We start from the raw sequence: 15,741 nt of genomic DNA, 5'->3' as shown, positions 1-15,741 counted from the left end.
CTTAACTTAGTTTTTACCCAATATTCCCCTTGAATGAAAAGGGATTTGGATGAGGCCCTTACAAGAGTGCAAAGGTAGACTACCTGATGAGGACAAAGCATGCAGCCATGGCCTCAGTGCAAACAGAGCTGAAGTTCAGGAACTTGGCAGTAGGTGGATGTTAGGCTAAGGAACAAAATAAAGGGACATAAAAGGCTAAAAAGCTACAATACATTAGAGACATGAGGAAAACCCAGGACTAGGCAAGCCTATTATTCTTTGGCTACGTCTACACGTGCACCCAACTTCGAAATAGCTTATTTCGATGTTGCGACATCGAAATAGGCTATTTCGATGAATAACGTCTACACGTCCTCCAGGGCTGGCAACGTCGATGTTCAACTTCGACGTTGCTCAGCCCAACATCGAAATAGGCACAGCGAGGGAACGTCTACACGCCAAAGTAGCACACATCGAAATAAGGGAGCCAGGCACAGCTGCAGACAGGGTCACGGGGCGGACTCAACAGCAAGTCGCTCCCTTAAAGGGCCCCTCCCAGACACACTTTCATTAAACAGTGCAAGATACACAGAGCCAACAACTAGTTGCAGACCCTGTATATGCAGCACGGACCCCCAGCTGCAGCAGCAGCAGCCAGAAGCCCTGGGCTAAGGGCTGCTGCCCACGGTGACCACAGAGGCCCGCAAGGGCTGGAGAGAGAGTATCTCTCAACCCCCCAGCTGATGGCCGCCATGGAGGACCCCGCTATTTCGATGTTGCGGGACGCGGATCGTCTACACGTCCCTACTTCGATGTTGAACGTCGAAGTAGGGCGCTATTCCCATCCGCTCATGGGGTTAGCGACTTCGACGTCTCGCCGCCTAACGTCGATTTCAACTTCGAAATAGCGCCCAACACGTGTAGACGTGACGGGCGCTATTTCGAAGTTACTGCCGCTACTTCGAAGTAGCGTGCACGTGTAGACGCAGCCTTTGAGGGACAAAAAAAATAATGGGACATGTTGAAGTGGAAGAAGTGCTGAAAGATTTTGGTTCAGTTTTCACAAAAGGGTTAGTAGCAATTGGCATCTACAGAGGTTGATCAGTGTGGGAATTGCAGAGGGGGCACTAACTGTGTGCCTCTGTTCCTCCCATGCCCTTTTCCTCCCCTGCCCATTACCCTTCCCCCCCCACTGCTCCACCCATTCCCCAGTCCTTCCTTGGCCCTGCCTTGCTCTTTCCCCGCCCCAGCTTCTAGGAAGCTTGTGCTGCTCTCATGCTGCGCAGTTCTGGAGGAGGCCCCTGTACTCATCAGAAGCAATGGGGTGCAGCACTGACTCTCTCTGTGTGTGTGTGTGTGTGTGTGTGTGGCCCCCTGTGCACCCTGCTTCCACAGTATCCATGACTGTCTAAGACAGTAAATAAAACTGCAGAAATGCAGCACTTTAAAGACTAACAAAATAATTTAGTCAGTGATGAGCTTTCGTGGGACACACCCACTTCTTTAGATCAATCTTATTTCCACTACAGACTGACATTTATAAGTGCAGAGGACCAAAAAAAAGGCAATAAAAACTGATAAATCAAATACATAGAACTGAAAGAGGGGGAAGAGGGGTGGAGGGATGTTAATTGTCCTGCTTGAGGTAATTACGAGCATCAAGGGAAGGGAAGTAGTCCTTGTAATGCAATCACATCTGCTCTGGTCCTACCGACAGAGACCGAAAACTACAAGACCTCTACCAAGCATTCATAAAACTGAATTACCCACTGGGAGAAGTAAAACAAATTGACAGGGCCAGACAAATGCCCAGAAACCAGCTACTTGAAGATAGGCCCCAGAAGATCAATAACAGAACACCCCTTGTCATCACTGTAGCCCTCAACTCAAACCCCTGCAATGCATCATTAAAAACCTACGACCTATTCTGGATCAGGATGCTATGCTCCAGAAGGCCCTAGGTGACAGGCCTATCCTCTCCTATAGACAACCTCCTAACCTAAGAAAGATTCTCACCAGCAATCACAACATATACCACAGGAATACTAATCCTGGAACTTCTCCTTGCAACAGACCCCGCTGCCAACTTTGTCCACGTATTTATTCTGGGGATACCATCACTGGACCTAACCATGTTAGTTACAAGATCAAAGGCACATTCTCTTGCACTTCTGGCAACATAATATATGCCATTATGTGTCAACAATGGCCTGCCACTATGTACGTTAGACAGATGGGGCAAAACCTTTGCCAAAGAATAAATGGACACAGAGCAGACATCAAGAAACTCAATACAAATAAGCTGGTCAGCGAACACTTCAATGTAGTAGGCCATTCTGTTAAAGACCTGAGAATCTGTGTCCTGGAGCAAAACGAATTTAAAAACAGATTAGAGAGAAATTTTTGAGTTGGAATTCATATTCAAATTTGACACATTAACACATGGTATGAACAAAGACATCAATTACCTCACACATTAGAAGGACTGCTTCCCTTCCTTTGATGTTCGTAATTATCTCAGGGAAGACAATTAACATCCCCCTACCCCCACCCCCTCCTTCAGTTCTATATATTTGATTCATCAGTTTTTATTGCAATTTTTTTTTGTCCTCTGTACCTAAAAATATCAGTCTGTATTGGAAATGAGACTGACCTGATGAAGTGGGTCTGTCTCACAAAAGCTCATCACCAGATAAATCATTTTGTTAGTCTTTAAAGTGCTATATTTCTGTTGTTTTGTTTTGTTGGAGTACAGACTAACACAGCTACCTCTCCCTTACTCTTTAAGATAGTAAGTGCCTATGAAAATGAGGGAGAATCAGAGGCAAAAATAAGGAAAGAACAAGTTAAATATTACTTAGACAAAGTAGATGTCTTCAAGTCACCAGGGCCTTAAGAAATAATTTGAAGTCTTCAAGAGAGACCCCCGAGAGGTAGACATTGAGCTGGACAACTGGGAAGAACTAGCAGACGACCGCAGCAGATGAAGGCAGGGATTACACAAGGGCCTTCAGAAGGGCGAGATGAGGATCAGACAGCTAGCAGAGGAGAAGCGAGTGCACAGAAAGCACACTAAGGACTTGCTAGACACCCACTACATCTGCAAGAGAGGCAGCAAGGACTGTCACTCTCGTGTGGGTCTTCATAGTCACAGTAGATGCTGTAAATGAAGTCCTCAATTGAAACTGTAAAGGGTGCGATCCATAATCTATGCAGACTGAAGGATGCCTACTACTACTACTACTGATTGAGGAGATATCTGAGCCACTAGAGACTGTTTATTAGTGACCCAAAAAGTCTTGGAAAATGGGATAGATTCTAGAGCAATGTTAAAAAGGCAAAACTGGTGCCAATCTGTAAAAACAGAAATAAGAACAACCCGGGGAATTATAGACCAATCAACTTCATTATGCTGAAAGATAACGGAGTAAATAGTTATGCAATCACCTAGAAGATGAGGTGATATGTAACAGTATGAATTTCTCAAGCATAGATCATGTGAAACCAGCCTAACAGCTTTCTTTGACCGGGTAACAAGTCTTATGAATGTAGAGACGTGGTAGATGTGGTGTATCTTGCCTTCAGTAAGGTTTTTAACACTGCTTTGTGTAACGTTCACATAAATAATTAATAAATAAATAGAGAAATATCATCTAGATAGAACTATTAAAGGTAGGTGCATAACTGGTTAGAAAACCATTCCCAGAATACTTACCAGAGGTTCAAAGTCAAGTTGGAAGAGCATTCTATTCAGTGTGTTCAGCAATGATTTACATAATGGCACAGAGAGTACACTTATAAAGTTTGCAAATAATACCAAGTACGGGGGTGTTGCAAATGCTTTGGAGGATAGGATCAAAATTCAAAATGATCTGGACATACTGAAGAAATGGTCTGAATTATATAAGATGAAATGCAATAAGGCCAGATGCAAAGTACTCCACTTAGGAAGAAACAATTGGTTTCACACATGCAAAATTGGAAATGACTGCCTTGGAAGGTGTAGTGCAGAAAGTGATCTGGGGGATACACTGAATCACAAGCTAAACATGAGCCAACACTTGGGGAAAAAAGCAAATATCATTCTGTGATGTATTAGCAGGAGTTTTGGAAGCAAAACACAAGGGCCACGTCCACACAAGTGGCTTTTCCCGGCAAAACCGGGCTTTTGATGGGAAAAAACATGCAGCGTCTACACAGCAAATGCGCTTTGTTGACAAAATGCTGCGCATCTGCCAGCAGTGTTAAACTTCCCCCTGTTCAGGTATAAGGTCTCTCTCAACAGTGTACTGTCAACAAAACAGCCTTGTAGACCCTCCAAGGACCTTTTGTTGAAGACAGAGCTTCTGGTTCTCCAGGCAGCCCTGTTTGCAGAGCTTCTGGTCAGCCGTTCTGTCTAGAGGGAGCTGGGCAGTCTGGCTGCTCTTTGTTAACGGAGCAGATTGCTCTTTATGTCCACGCATAAAAGTGGTTCATATCGGTCGACAGAAGTTTTGCCAGGAAATCCCTTTTTACAGTGAGTTCTGTCGACAGAAATGTCTCATGTAGACATGGCCAAGCAGTGATCCTTTTGCTATACTCCATGCTGATTAGGCCTCAGCTGGAGTCTTGTGTCCAGTTCTTTGTGCCACGTTTCAGGAATGATGTAGATAAATCCAGAAGTCCAGAGGTGAGCAACAAAAATGATTAGAAGGCTAGAAAAATATGACTTCTGAGGGAAGATAGAAAAAAAATGGATTTGTTTAATTTGGTGAAAAGAAGACAGGTGTGTGTGTGTGTTCGGTGGGAGGAAAAGGGCCAGCCTGATAACGGTTTTCAGGTACATACAAAAGTGTTAAAAGAGGAGAGAGAAAAACTGTTCCTTTAATATCTGATGGTAGAACAAGAAGCAATTGGTCTAAATTGCAGCAAGAGCAATTTAGGTTGGACATTAGGAAAAACTTCCTATCCCATCAGGGTAGTTAATTACAGGAACAAATTGTCTAGGAAATGTGTAATCCCTATCGCTGAAGGTTTTTATGAACAAGTTGGACAAAAACCTCTCAGGAATGGTGTAATACTTTCTCTTGCCATGAATGCTAGGGACTGGCACTTCTAGTCCTATGATGTTGCAACTGTGGATTTAGCATGGTGATGTGGGATTGGTGTGAGGGGCTAGCAGACCTGGTGTCTTTTCTGCTCCAGTACATTTATTACTCGTGGGGGAATTCTGCACCTCTCTGGGTGTGCATAATTAATGAGCTATGCATATTTTAATTTTTTTGCAGAGGAAAAAGCAGCTGCAGGAAAGTAGCTGTACTGCTGCCTTTTGCCTGTCAGAGGGGTATTATGGTGCAAGAAAAGAGCATGAGCAGCTCCCTGCCAGCTAAGGATAAGAAGGAACCTGCTTTCTTCACAGTGTCTGTTGGGCCATGTCAGGAGATGGGCTGTGCAGAGACCGATTGCATGGGGCTGCAGGGGGATCAGACAGAGTGCATAACAGCTTGTTGGGGGCGGATGGACTGGGGCAGTTGCTGAATGGGACGGGGGGCGGTGTAAGGCCACATGGGGATGGACGGAGTGGATGGCTGAGTGAGGGTGGATGGACATTTGGACAGATGGTACAAGGGCATATGGGCTGCCAGGACATATGGGTAGAGGGGCAGATGCGCCTGACCATAGCTGCTGAAACTAGAGGAACGGGGGCATGCAGCAGCACTCCCTAGCTTGAGGTTGTATCCTTTAGATGCAGGGATTTTCTGTTTGGTTCCGTGGTTCCCACTATAACAATTGTTCCAGTGCCCTTGTGCCTGACTGAATAGAAGTAGCTACAGGTCAGCCAGGGTCTGCATGGTGGGAGGCTCCCTAATGGTCCCTCTCTGTGCTTCAACCCCCCTCCCCTGTGCCCTCCCCAAAAATAAAAACACCCATTCCATTCTTTTCCCATTCATTCCCAACAACCCTCCAAGTTCACATGGAGGCTCCTTCCCAGCAATTATTTCTCTCTTCCTCGGCATTTTTGCTAGCCCTGACTCACCCAAGCCTTCACACTGCTTTTGAGGGGTGAAGTAAATATGGTTCTGTACTGTAGTTTTAAATAAATTGTTACTCTGTCCTATGTTAATTTGACGAGTGAAGAATCTATTTTTCCGGAAAAAAAAAAAGTCCTGACTCTGTTTCATTGTCTGTACTGGTATGGACTTGTGGACAGGTATTTTGAAATAAATTTCCAACAGTAATTGAAACTGGTGTGATTACGTTGGTATTTTGACAGACTTTTGCAGAATTTTTATATTTTGCTGCAGAGTTCTTCCTGGAGTGGGAATTCTCGTTATTCCCAGAGAATCAGACTTCCAAGGTACCTGTTGGAGGGTGTTGGTGGAGACAGCATAGAGACCTGGTGTTTCAGAATATTTGTATTAATTTAATTCTGTGATTTAAAAAGGCTCTTTTGCACTGTTTTAAGCAAGTTAGTGGTCTGAGTATTTCTGAATCAGCACCAGGCATTCTCTGACATACCTGTTCTGAAGCAGGATTTCCACTGACCTTATCAATGCAGAACACAACAGCACATGTAACACTTTAAAGACTAACAAAATAATTGATTAGGTGATGAACTTTCTGGGGGCAGACCCACTTCAGATCTGCAGATAGTGCTGTACTGGAAATGGGTCTTCCCCATGAAAGCTCATCACCTAATCAATTATTTTGTTAGTCTTTAAAGTGCTACCTGACTGCTGGTTGGAATACAGACTAACATGGCTACCTCTGTTACTATTTATCTGTGCAGGTAGGTGAGACACTTCAATGGAGATTGCATTGTAGTGCTTGCCAAGTGACATCTAGGTTCTTGTCTGCCTAGTGAGAGCTACTGCTATCACTTCAGTGCGGGGTGTGCAAGGAGCTGTACCTAATGTATATAGATCAGAAAGTGTAGCCTATCATGGGAAATCACAGAAGGTGCAACCCACAAACAATAGGTCCCAGCATCTGCTGTAAGCTCGGTCTTTTTACTCTCGTGCCTCATCATTTTGATTACAGAAAAACCCTAATTAATTAGAATGGTACAGAACTAGGCAGAAATAATGGCTTTCCTTAAAATCTGAGAAATGCTTTGCCAGCCTCGTGTACTGGTCTGTCTCCCCTGCTGCACGGTTTGACCCAGGGGTCTGTAAACTGCGGCTCTGGAGCCAATGTGCCTCCTTAAGGACTTCTTTGTGGATCCTGACACTTATAATTACAAAGTAAACAAAAAACAACCCCTCCTGATTGTTTTCGATAAACAGTTGAATGTATAAAAGCCCAAAAATGAACAACTCATATCTAAATAGCAAACAATGTGATTTCAGAATGTTGGATAACTTCCCCTACTGTTCTCCAGAGAGAGAGGAGGTTTGGGAATGAACGTTAGGAAGTCAGTGATACAAATACACATGTAATTGTGAGGAGATTATGTAAATAGTTTAATGTCCTGCAGTAAACATCAAGAAGTCCTGCAGCACCTTATAGACTAACAGATATTTTGGAGCATAAGCTTATGCTCCAAAATATGTTAGTCTATAAGGTGCCACAAGAATTCTTGTTGTTTTTCAAGATACAGACTAACATGGCTACCTCTCTGATACTTGCCACCTTGGAGTAAACATGTATGACTTTACAACTCATTGTTTTTAAAATAAGGGTTACAAAATGTATCATTTGACTCAGTGGTTTGAGTATTGGCCTTGTAAACCAAGGGTTATGAGCTCTGTCCATGAGGAAGCCATTGAAGGGTCTGGAGCAAATAGATTAAAAAAAAATCTGCCAGGGATGATGCTTGATCCTGTCAATAGGGTGGGGGACTGGACCTAATGGCTTCTTCAGATCTCTTCCAGCTCTGTGAGATATGTGTATGTCCATGTATAAGGCCGTCTCGTATTCATATGCATTGTGGCTCTTGAATTAAATTTTTTACCAAATTGGTAAAAATGGTTCTTGCTATTGTGGTTGCCGACCCCTGGTCTGAGCTTTGCTGATCATTATGACTTGTGTGATCTGTAGTATAGCATTCTGACCCGGCATGTGGGGAACTACCAACGATGCCTGAAGGCCAGAACCAGGGGCCTGTATGTGGACCACCCAGAAAGGCAGTCCCATAGATCACTCACAGATTTTGTGTGGCAGGATGGGGACAGTCCCACCTGCCACTTAGGGCCAGGGCTGTGTCCTCTTACATGACTGCAAAGCTTTATACCAACTGGGGGCAATCCAAATGAGTGTCAGTAGCCCAGCTGACTGCTTGGAGCAAGAGGAGCCAGGCTTAGGGCAGAGCACTTGATAACTCCTCTGCCTTTACCCACCCAGTGCTTAAACCTCGTGGCAGCATGCAGAGCCCTGGAGCCACGTGTGCTACCCACAGTGTCTGAAACTCGTCCTCAGGGGGCCGTGGCGGCTGCTCGCCGGGGAGAGACCCCTGCTGTGTGTGCGTGCCTGAGAACCTGCCTGCAACACATTATGAGTGGCAGCCGGCTCCCCGCTCCCCACCACAGCCAGGCCCTGGGAGAGAGGAGACTCATTGGGCTAAGCTCGCTTTTCTGCCCGCCTCCGCCAAAGCATCACCACGTGGTTCTGCCCTAGCAACAGGAGGGGATGGCTCGGTACAGGAGGCTCGGCAAGCTGAGGCCGGAGGGGCTGACGCTGGGCCGAAGAGCTTGTGTTAGGCAGGTGTCTCCGCAGCGTGAGCTGTGACAGCTGCCTCCTCCTAAGCGCCCAGCCATTAGCACAACCATCTGCAGCTCACTTTGCATTTCCTGCACGATCCAAAAGGCAGCCTGCAAAAATGAGTCACCCTCGCCCGGGGTAAGTGAGAACTGAAGTTTGCAGCTGTGCAGCCAGGGGGTTGGGCCAGCTGTGCCTCCCCTGGCTGGGGAAGCCGACGGTGGCAGGTTAATTAATGAATAAGGGGCATGGACTGATGCTATATAATAATAATAATAATAAACTATTGAGAAGTACACAAAATACCTTTCCCACGATTTCTGTGATGAAGCTTCTGAAGCCCTTTGTTTTACCAGGTCATTTGTTTTTAAATAAAACACTGCACGTCATGACATGTCAGGACCAGCAACAGTCTCAGGCATGTCAAAGGAGTGGTGGTTGCAAGATAACATTTGCATGGAAAATTATAAGTACTAAAAATAGGATTAGTTGGGAGAATGGGAGCTAATTTATTGCACATTCTCCTGCAGTGCTGCAGTAAGAAGGAGTGTGGGGTAATTTAATATTAAAAAGCTGCATCAAGGTTAGGGTTTCCATATCTTCCTTCTTTAGGTTTACTATTTTGAAGAGAGATTGTGATTCCCTTTGGATCTCTTATAGTTTCTTAACCACTGCTATCTCTTACTAAAAACAAATACAGTCCTTAAGAGAGAGAGAGAGAGAGAGGAAAAAAAACCCCAAACCAATAATAGCAATCTGGTATTCTCAGATTCCCTTCTGTATTACACAGTGGAATGTATCTTAGACTAGTTTTTTTTTTCCCCTGGTAACATCGGAAATACAAATAGCGAGAATGAAGCTTCGTATTTTACAAATGATTTGAATGTGCTCTTTCCCTTTCATTGTATTGATTAGAGTTTTAAATTTTTAAAGAATAGCACAGCTTACTTAAAAGCAGTTGATTTTCTTTATGTTTGAAATGAGACTGTAATCTTTGTTTTATAGTTATTTGGGTTTCTAATTAATTTTATAGGAATACTGAAATAAAATCCAGTGAAACAAATAGCCTGAAAGATTTCAGGGCCTGATCTTGCATTCAGATTTAGACAAAACTCTCAATAAACTTTAGTCAATAATATTTACACAGCACTCTGTCCTATAGTAACCTGAATAATTTAACTCAGGAGTGTAGGCACCATTGAAATCCATTAGACTGCTCATATTAATTAAATTATTTAATTATTAGCTCAATAAGCCTGTACAGAACTGAGCTCTTACCTGGCATTTCTGTCTAGAGAACATCCATAGATGTCAAAGCTCTTTGCAAAGATGAGCAAATATTCCTTTTTTTACATAAGGAGAAGCTGATACACAGAAAAGTTAAGATCAGCATTGTCAAAAGCACCTGTTATTTTGAGTCTCTCAATTTTTGGATGTTCATATTGAGATGCTTAGGGCCTGATCTTGGAAGTACACACAGCCCCTATTAAAAACACTGACGAGTCCTGTGGCACCTTATAGACTAACAGATATATTGGAGCATAAGCTTTTGTGGACAAAGATCCACCTCGTCAGATGCATCTTAATTTCTCTGTGCATCAACTTCTGTGTATCAGATGCATCTGACAAAGTGGGTCTTTGCCCACGAAAAGCTTATGCTCCAATCTATCCGTTAGTCTGTATGTGCAAAAACAGTGAGAAGTTCTGTGGCACCTTATAGACTAACATGGCTACCCCTCTGATACTTGACAGCCCCTATTGAAATCAATGGGAGCTGCAGGCTCTACAAATTAGGCCTTCTGTTGAAGTGACTTGCTCAGGGTCTCAATGCAAGTTAATAGCAGAATGGGGATTAGAACCCAAGTCACTGCATTCCCATTCTTGTACCTATGAACCAGACTTGCTGTAAGTTGGAGAACCAGCCCTTATAACATATTTCTCAAAAGACTTATGAGGTAGTCTGATTAGACTGGCTAATCATCTGTTTAGTGAAAATAGAGAGAATTAAAGCACTGTGGATAATTAAGATCAGTGACTATAATTTAGGGAAAATATACTTAAATGAAAATAAATAAATATACTTAAAATAAATTTATAAAATAAATTTAGGGAAAATAAAATAAAATAAATGTTTTCAACAAGAACAATGTAGATGTAAAAATCTTTGTCTTCTGTTCTTATCGAAACCACAGCTACTTAACGAAGCAGGGACACATGAAATAGTCAATAGCTAGTATTAAAATATTTATATGGAAAGCCTATTTAATAAGTAAGGGTCTGATCCTCAGCCAACTGAAGTCTGTGGAAAGGTTCCAAAAGATATCAGGTGGGCATTGCATCAGATTTGCAGGCCTAATCTTGATCTGGCAAACACTTGAGTTTGTAAATGTACTCATGTTAGTAATCTCATTGCCTTCCCAGTGAGGCTGTGGGTTTATCATGGGAGTAAAGTTTTGCAGAACTGTTTGCAGCTTTGGGGCAAAGTGATTAACCATTGGCCCAATCCACAGCCCATCACTGTGAACATGTCTGTCTATTGGATTTTGGATCAGCAAACCAGCCATGTTACAACCAGTATTGCAGGTGATCTTTAAAAAGTGCGTGTAGGGGCTGAGAGTCTCTCTTTTCATGCCATAGTAAAAGCAACATCCCATCTGCTTCTCTAGTCCCCAGGTCAATTCGGCACCTACTCCAGTCTCATCTTTTTCTTCTCCCACAGCTCCTAATGGTTTTTAGTCCCTTCCGTTGGTATGAGGGGCCTGTAGCAGGGTCACCTCTCCCTTTGCCCAGGCTTGGTGTTGCGGAGGTGGAGGAGCCATCCCATTATTTATAGCAGGAATGTCCAATGTTTACCACTGGCCACATGTGGTGAAAAGGATATTGCATTGGGGCATATATGAGGACAGCCACCCCACGGCTCTCGGGCTGTTTGTGGCTCTTGGCGCCTTTAAATGAAGCTCTTTCTGAGAGCCGCAAGCGGGGAGTGCCGTCCTCCTGCTCTGTGCATGTGCTCTGCTGCTTGATGGTGGTGGCGGCTCCGGCGGCTCTGGTGAGTCACTGGCATTGAATTAAAATGGGGATCCTGGGGTGGGCATTTATTTAGAGGGGGATGCTGGGAGCGCCTGGCTTTGGGGGGGCCTGGCTCTGGGGTAGGGGGATGGCATTTACTTACAGCGGGCAGGGAGCGGGGGATTGAGAGTGCCTGGCTCTCTAAGGTTTTGTATATTGTGGCGAATATGGAAAGACGACAACCACAAATGTGGCAATCTTTGAATTCCTGTTGGACACCACTGATCTGAAGGAAGGGAGAAGCTGCTGGAATTTTTCTGCTGTGCTCTCTTCCAACTTTTCCCACCAGTGAGAACAACTTTAGTAGCTGAGGGGGGCAGGAGACAGACAGCACTATCTGCAACAGTACTGATTGATTGGTCTTCCCCCTGAGGTAGAAAAAGGGGGAAAGAAATAAGTCGCAAGGGTTTCATCCCCAAGGAAGGGACAAAATGTGTACCCCCAGCAACACTGTACTGTACAGGATTCTATAGATTTATGCCCTATCTCCCCCTCTCCCCCCAATATCAGTTCTTTTTCTAAGATGAAGAGGCTTCATCTTTTTAATTTTGCCTTTTAGGAAGCTGTTCTAGCTCCCTTTGTGCATTTTCATCGCCTTTTCCAATTTTCATATCTTTTTTGAGATGGAATATTCAAGTGTGGATGCACCATGGATTTATATAGCAACCTTATGATTTTTTTTTCTATCTCATCTATCCCAGGGGACACCAACCCTTGGCACGTGTGCCAAGAGTTGCAGGCAAGCCAATTTTCATCCACACCTGAGACAGGAGCTCAGTCCCATCCCTCCTCCCCCATGTAGCTAGAAGCTTGCTCAAAGCCATGCTGCCTGTGGAGTAACAAAAGATCAGCTAAGGCTACCAGCCACCACCCAAATGGTAAAGCTCTGCATCTTAACTCATTTGTGAAGCTATTGTAAGTGGGACTATCAGTAACTTTAAAAAGTATCACGGGCACTCGGCCTACATATACAGGTCAAAAGGTCAAAGTTTGGCACTCTGCCTTGGAAAGGTTGCTGACCACTGATCTATCTCTTTCCCAGTCATTCTTAGCATTCATCGGTAGCATTTTGACTGCTATTGCACACTGAGGATATTTTCAGAGAACGATCCATAATGATTCCAAGAACTTTTCCTTGAGTGGGAACAGCTAAATTTGGATCCCATCAAATTATATGTATAGTTGGAATAACCTTTTTTTTTCTCCCCAGAGAACATCCTGTCATACCTACCAAGTTGAATTTCATTTGCCACTTTGTTGCCCAGTTTATCGAGATCCTTATATAACCCTTAAGTCAGCTTTGAGCTTAACTATCTTGAATACCTGCAAATGCATTCATCATGCTGTTCAGCCCCTTTTCCATTATGGCTTTGGCTCTGCAAACAGATCTGCTCAAGCAGACTGCTGGTGTTTTCAGAGATACTGCCTTAGGGCATTTTGCTAGGAACCGGTGGAGAGAGAATCTCCCCTACAAAGCAAAATAACAATTCATCTCTGGGGATTCAGAGTTCTACCACAACATTCTTTTTCAGCAAATGAACCTCCAGCCCCTGCTGCCTCCCCAAAAAAATCCCCAATCCCCAAACCAAACCCCTGCAAACTTGTCTCAATCACTGGCTACATTTCCTTCATGTAGTTTAAGTTCATAAATGGCAAATGAGATAACCGACTGTAAATATATAGCAGTATGATCAAGGCAGCTGTTCTGGCTCTGGAGCACGCTGTCTTGGCTTGTAAACAGCAAAATCCATTTCTGTGCCTAAACTGAGACTAGCCCAGCTCTTTGATGGGTACTAAAGCTCAGCTGCACTTGATTATCTTCTGAAGCAGACACTCCCAGCTGGGACTCTTAAATCCTATGCTGCTGAGATTAAAGGTCTGTTTGCCCTTCTGCAAAAAGCAGGCCTCAGAAGCATGCCTTTGGTTTGGCAGGGTACCGAGAAACCCCATTGCAAGTGGGGGCATGATGGCAGCAGAGCTTCCTTAAGGGGCATAGCATGATTCCATTTCACATCTGATTCTGCGAAACCTGACTTTGAGAACTCCCTATTGCCACCAGAAGACTTGTGGAAATTACTCACACATCTCTTCTGTGGGACTTCTTATAGGAGCCAGGGCTGTGGATTTGGTTCTTTTCTGTAGTAGAATGCTGTTGATGATGATGGTGGCTGACAATTAAAGCATAAGGGTAACATTTCTTTTAGATTTCCTCTTTTTGCAAGGTAAATAAGAATGGTGAAAGTCTTTGTATGTCATCAACTGGAAGCAATGCAAGATTCTACAGTTTATTAAAATTTTTTTATTAAATTGGAGACGGAATCTCCCTCAGGGCTAGAACTGTTTGTTCTCATTAGGGCTTAAGTGAAAAAGTGGCAATAAACTGCAATTGTACAATATAAAGCAGGAATTGTAATGCCTAGTGATACTATGAATCAATAAATAAGGCATGGATGCACTCTAAGCCTGTTTCTTCGGTGGAACATCACTAACTTGATTACACAATGACCAATTAACCATGAAGATTTGATTTATAAAAGTAACATTAGGGGCCTACCAGACTTTGTTCAAATACACTTACGAATCAATAAAAATGTCCATAAAATCATCACTACAGAGACAGCATTGTTTGTCTCTGAGCTACAGTACATAATGCGTTGTAAACTGGTAAACACCAGACATTGTTGAAAAATATCTGGCAATGATGTTGTGAATGAACACCTGATAGAGTAGATGATTCCAAGTGAATAATCCCTTAATTTACTAAATACTTCATGGCTTAATCAGGTAGTGCTGGGTGGTTGAATGAAAATGACATAGTTCTGTTTGGTACTGAAAGGCAGTAAAAGGAACTCATCTAAAATCATGTGCAATATGAATGAGCGGCATGTACTCTTGTCTTTGAATTCCCCAGTGCCATTGACAGATTTATTGCTGGGTGTTCTTGAGAGATGCAAACTTTGATAGTCTGATGTTTAATTTTCAAAAGGGCAAAATTCTGTTTGTTAGTTTGTATGCCCTGTAGTTGTAACTGTGTCGGTCCTGGGACATTAGAGGGGGAAGGTGGGCGTTGGTTTCTAGGCGTTTATCCATCTGTCATTCTGAGTGTTTGTCCTTAACATGTAAAAGGAGAGATGGCTCCACTGACAGCAATTTATTTTCCTGATCAGGTTTTTAGGATGTTATCTTAGTGTAATGATACCAAAATGTGAGTGGTGGGCAAGTGAAATGACACATCCTGGATGATGTAAGGCCAAGCTATCCATCACAGGTATCTCCTCCCTCTCTCCCCCTACCCCGCCATGCATGGCTTTATTGGAAATGCAACATTTTAGCAAACTTCCTGAGCTTACTTTAGGCCAGATTTTATATTACATAAAGGGACTTGGAAATTGGAGGGATAGCATTTGGTCTCTACGGTTACAAGTCCCACTTGATGGGGACTCCTGGCAAAGCAGCGTGCAACAGGTGGGTAGGAGCATGGCTGGACAACCTTTCCCGTACAGATCCTTCACTGCTTACTTCCCTGGCTGGGTTGGTTGCATGAGGTATGAATTGTGTTTAGTCCTGGACCCAGCTAAATGGATCCTTCTGGAATGGCAGTGCTAAGCCTTCTCTAGTTAATGTCTGAAAATGAATGCACGTGTATGCTGGTCTAACTTCCAAGCACTCATCTCCTTTCAGTGCCCACATAGGCATGTACACATGCAAATGCCTAATGCTCACATGTGGGATTTGGGCATTCTGATTTAGCCAATAGAGAGATTATAAATAAAAAATAATTGTAGAATGAACCCCCAAAACTAATGGACTGGAAAAAATAGACATAGAAAGTAACAAAGCACTTATGAAACAGCAAAGAATAGGGTAATATTAGTAACATTTTCAGAGGTGATGGGCTTTTAAATTTTTAAGTCATACCAGTAACAAGCTGTGTGAACATGCTAGAAGACCAGTGATACCAAAGTGTTTATGCTGTTCACTTCTGCTAGATTTTCTGCATATATATAATCTATGGAC

The 15,741-nt window shown here is 43.4% G+C and overlaps 1 protein-coding gene across 2 annotated transcripts in view; it reads left to right on the top strand.

Annotated features, from left to right (window-relative positions):
• The first annotated feature begins 8,610 nt into the window (after positions 1–8,610).
• ERICH3 (glutamate rich 3) overlaps positions 8,611–15,741 on the top strand; it is a 68,209-nt gene continuing 61,078 nt past the window's right edge. For both annotated transcript variants that reach the window (XM_075003354.1, XM_075003353.1), the window contains exon 1: positions 8,611–8,796. In XM_075003354.1, the coding sequence (XP_074859455.1) occupies positions 8,777–8,796 (20 nt within the window). In that variant the 5' untranslated portion in view covers positions 8,611–8,776. The remainder of the gene's footprint in view (positions 8,797–15,741) is intronic.

This window comes from Carettochelys insculpta, chromosome 9 (genome assembly GCF_033958435.1).
Source record: "Carettochelys insculpta isolate YL-2023 chromosome 9, ASM3395843v1, whole genome shotgun sequence".
In the NCBI taxonomy this organism is placed as follows: Eukaryota; Metazoa; Chordata; order Testudines; family Carettochelyidae; genus Carettochelys; species Carettochelys insculpta.
The sequence above is the reverse complement of the archived record's forward strand: the minus strand, read 5'-3'. Positions and strand labels throughout refer to the sequence as shown.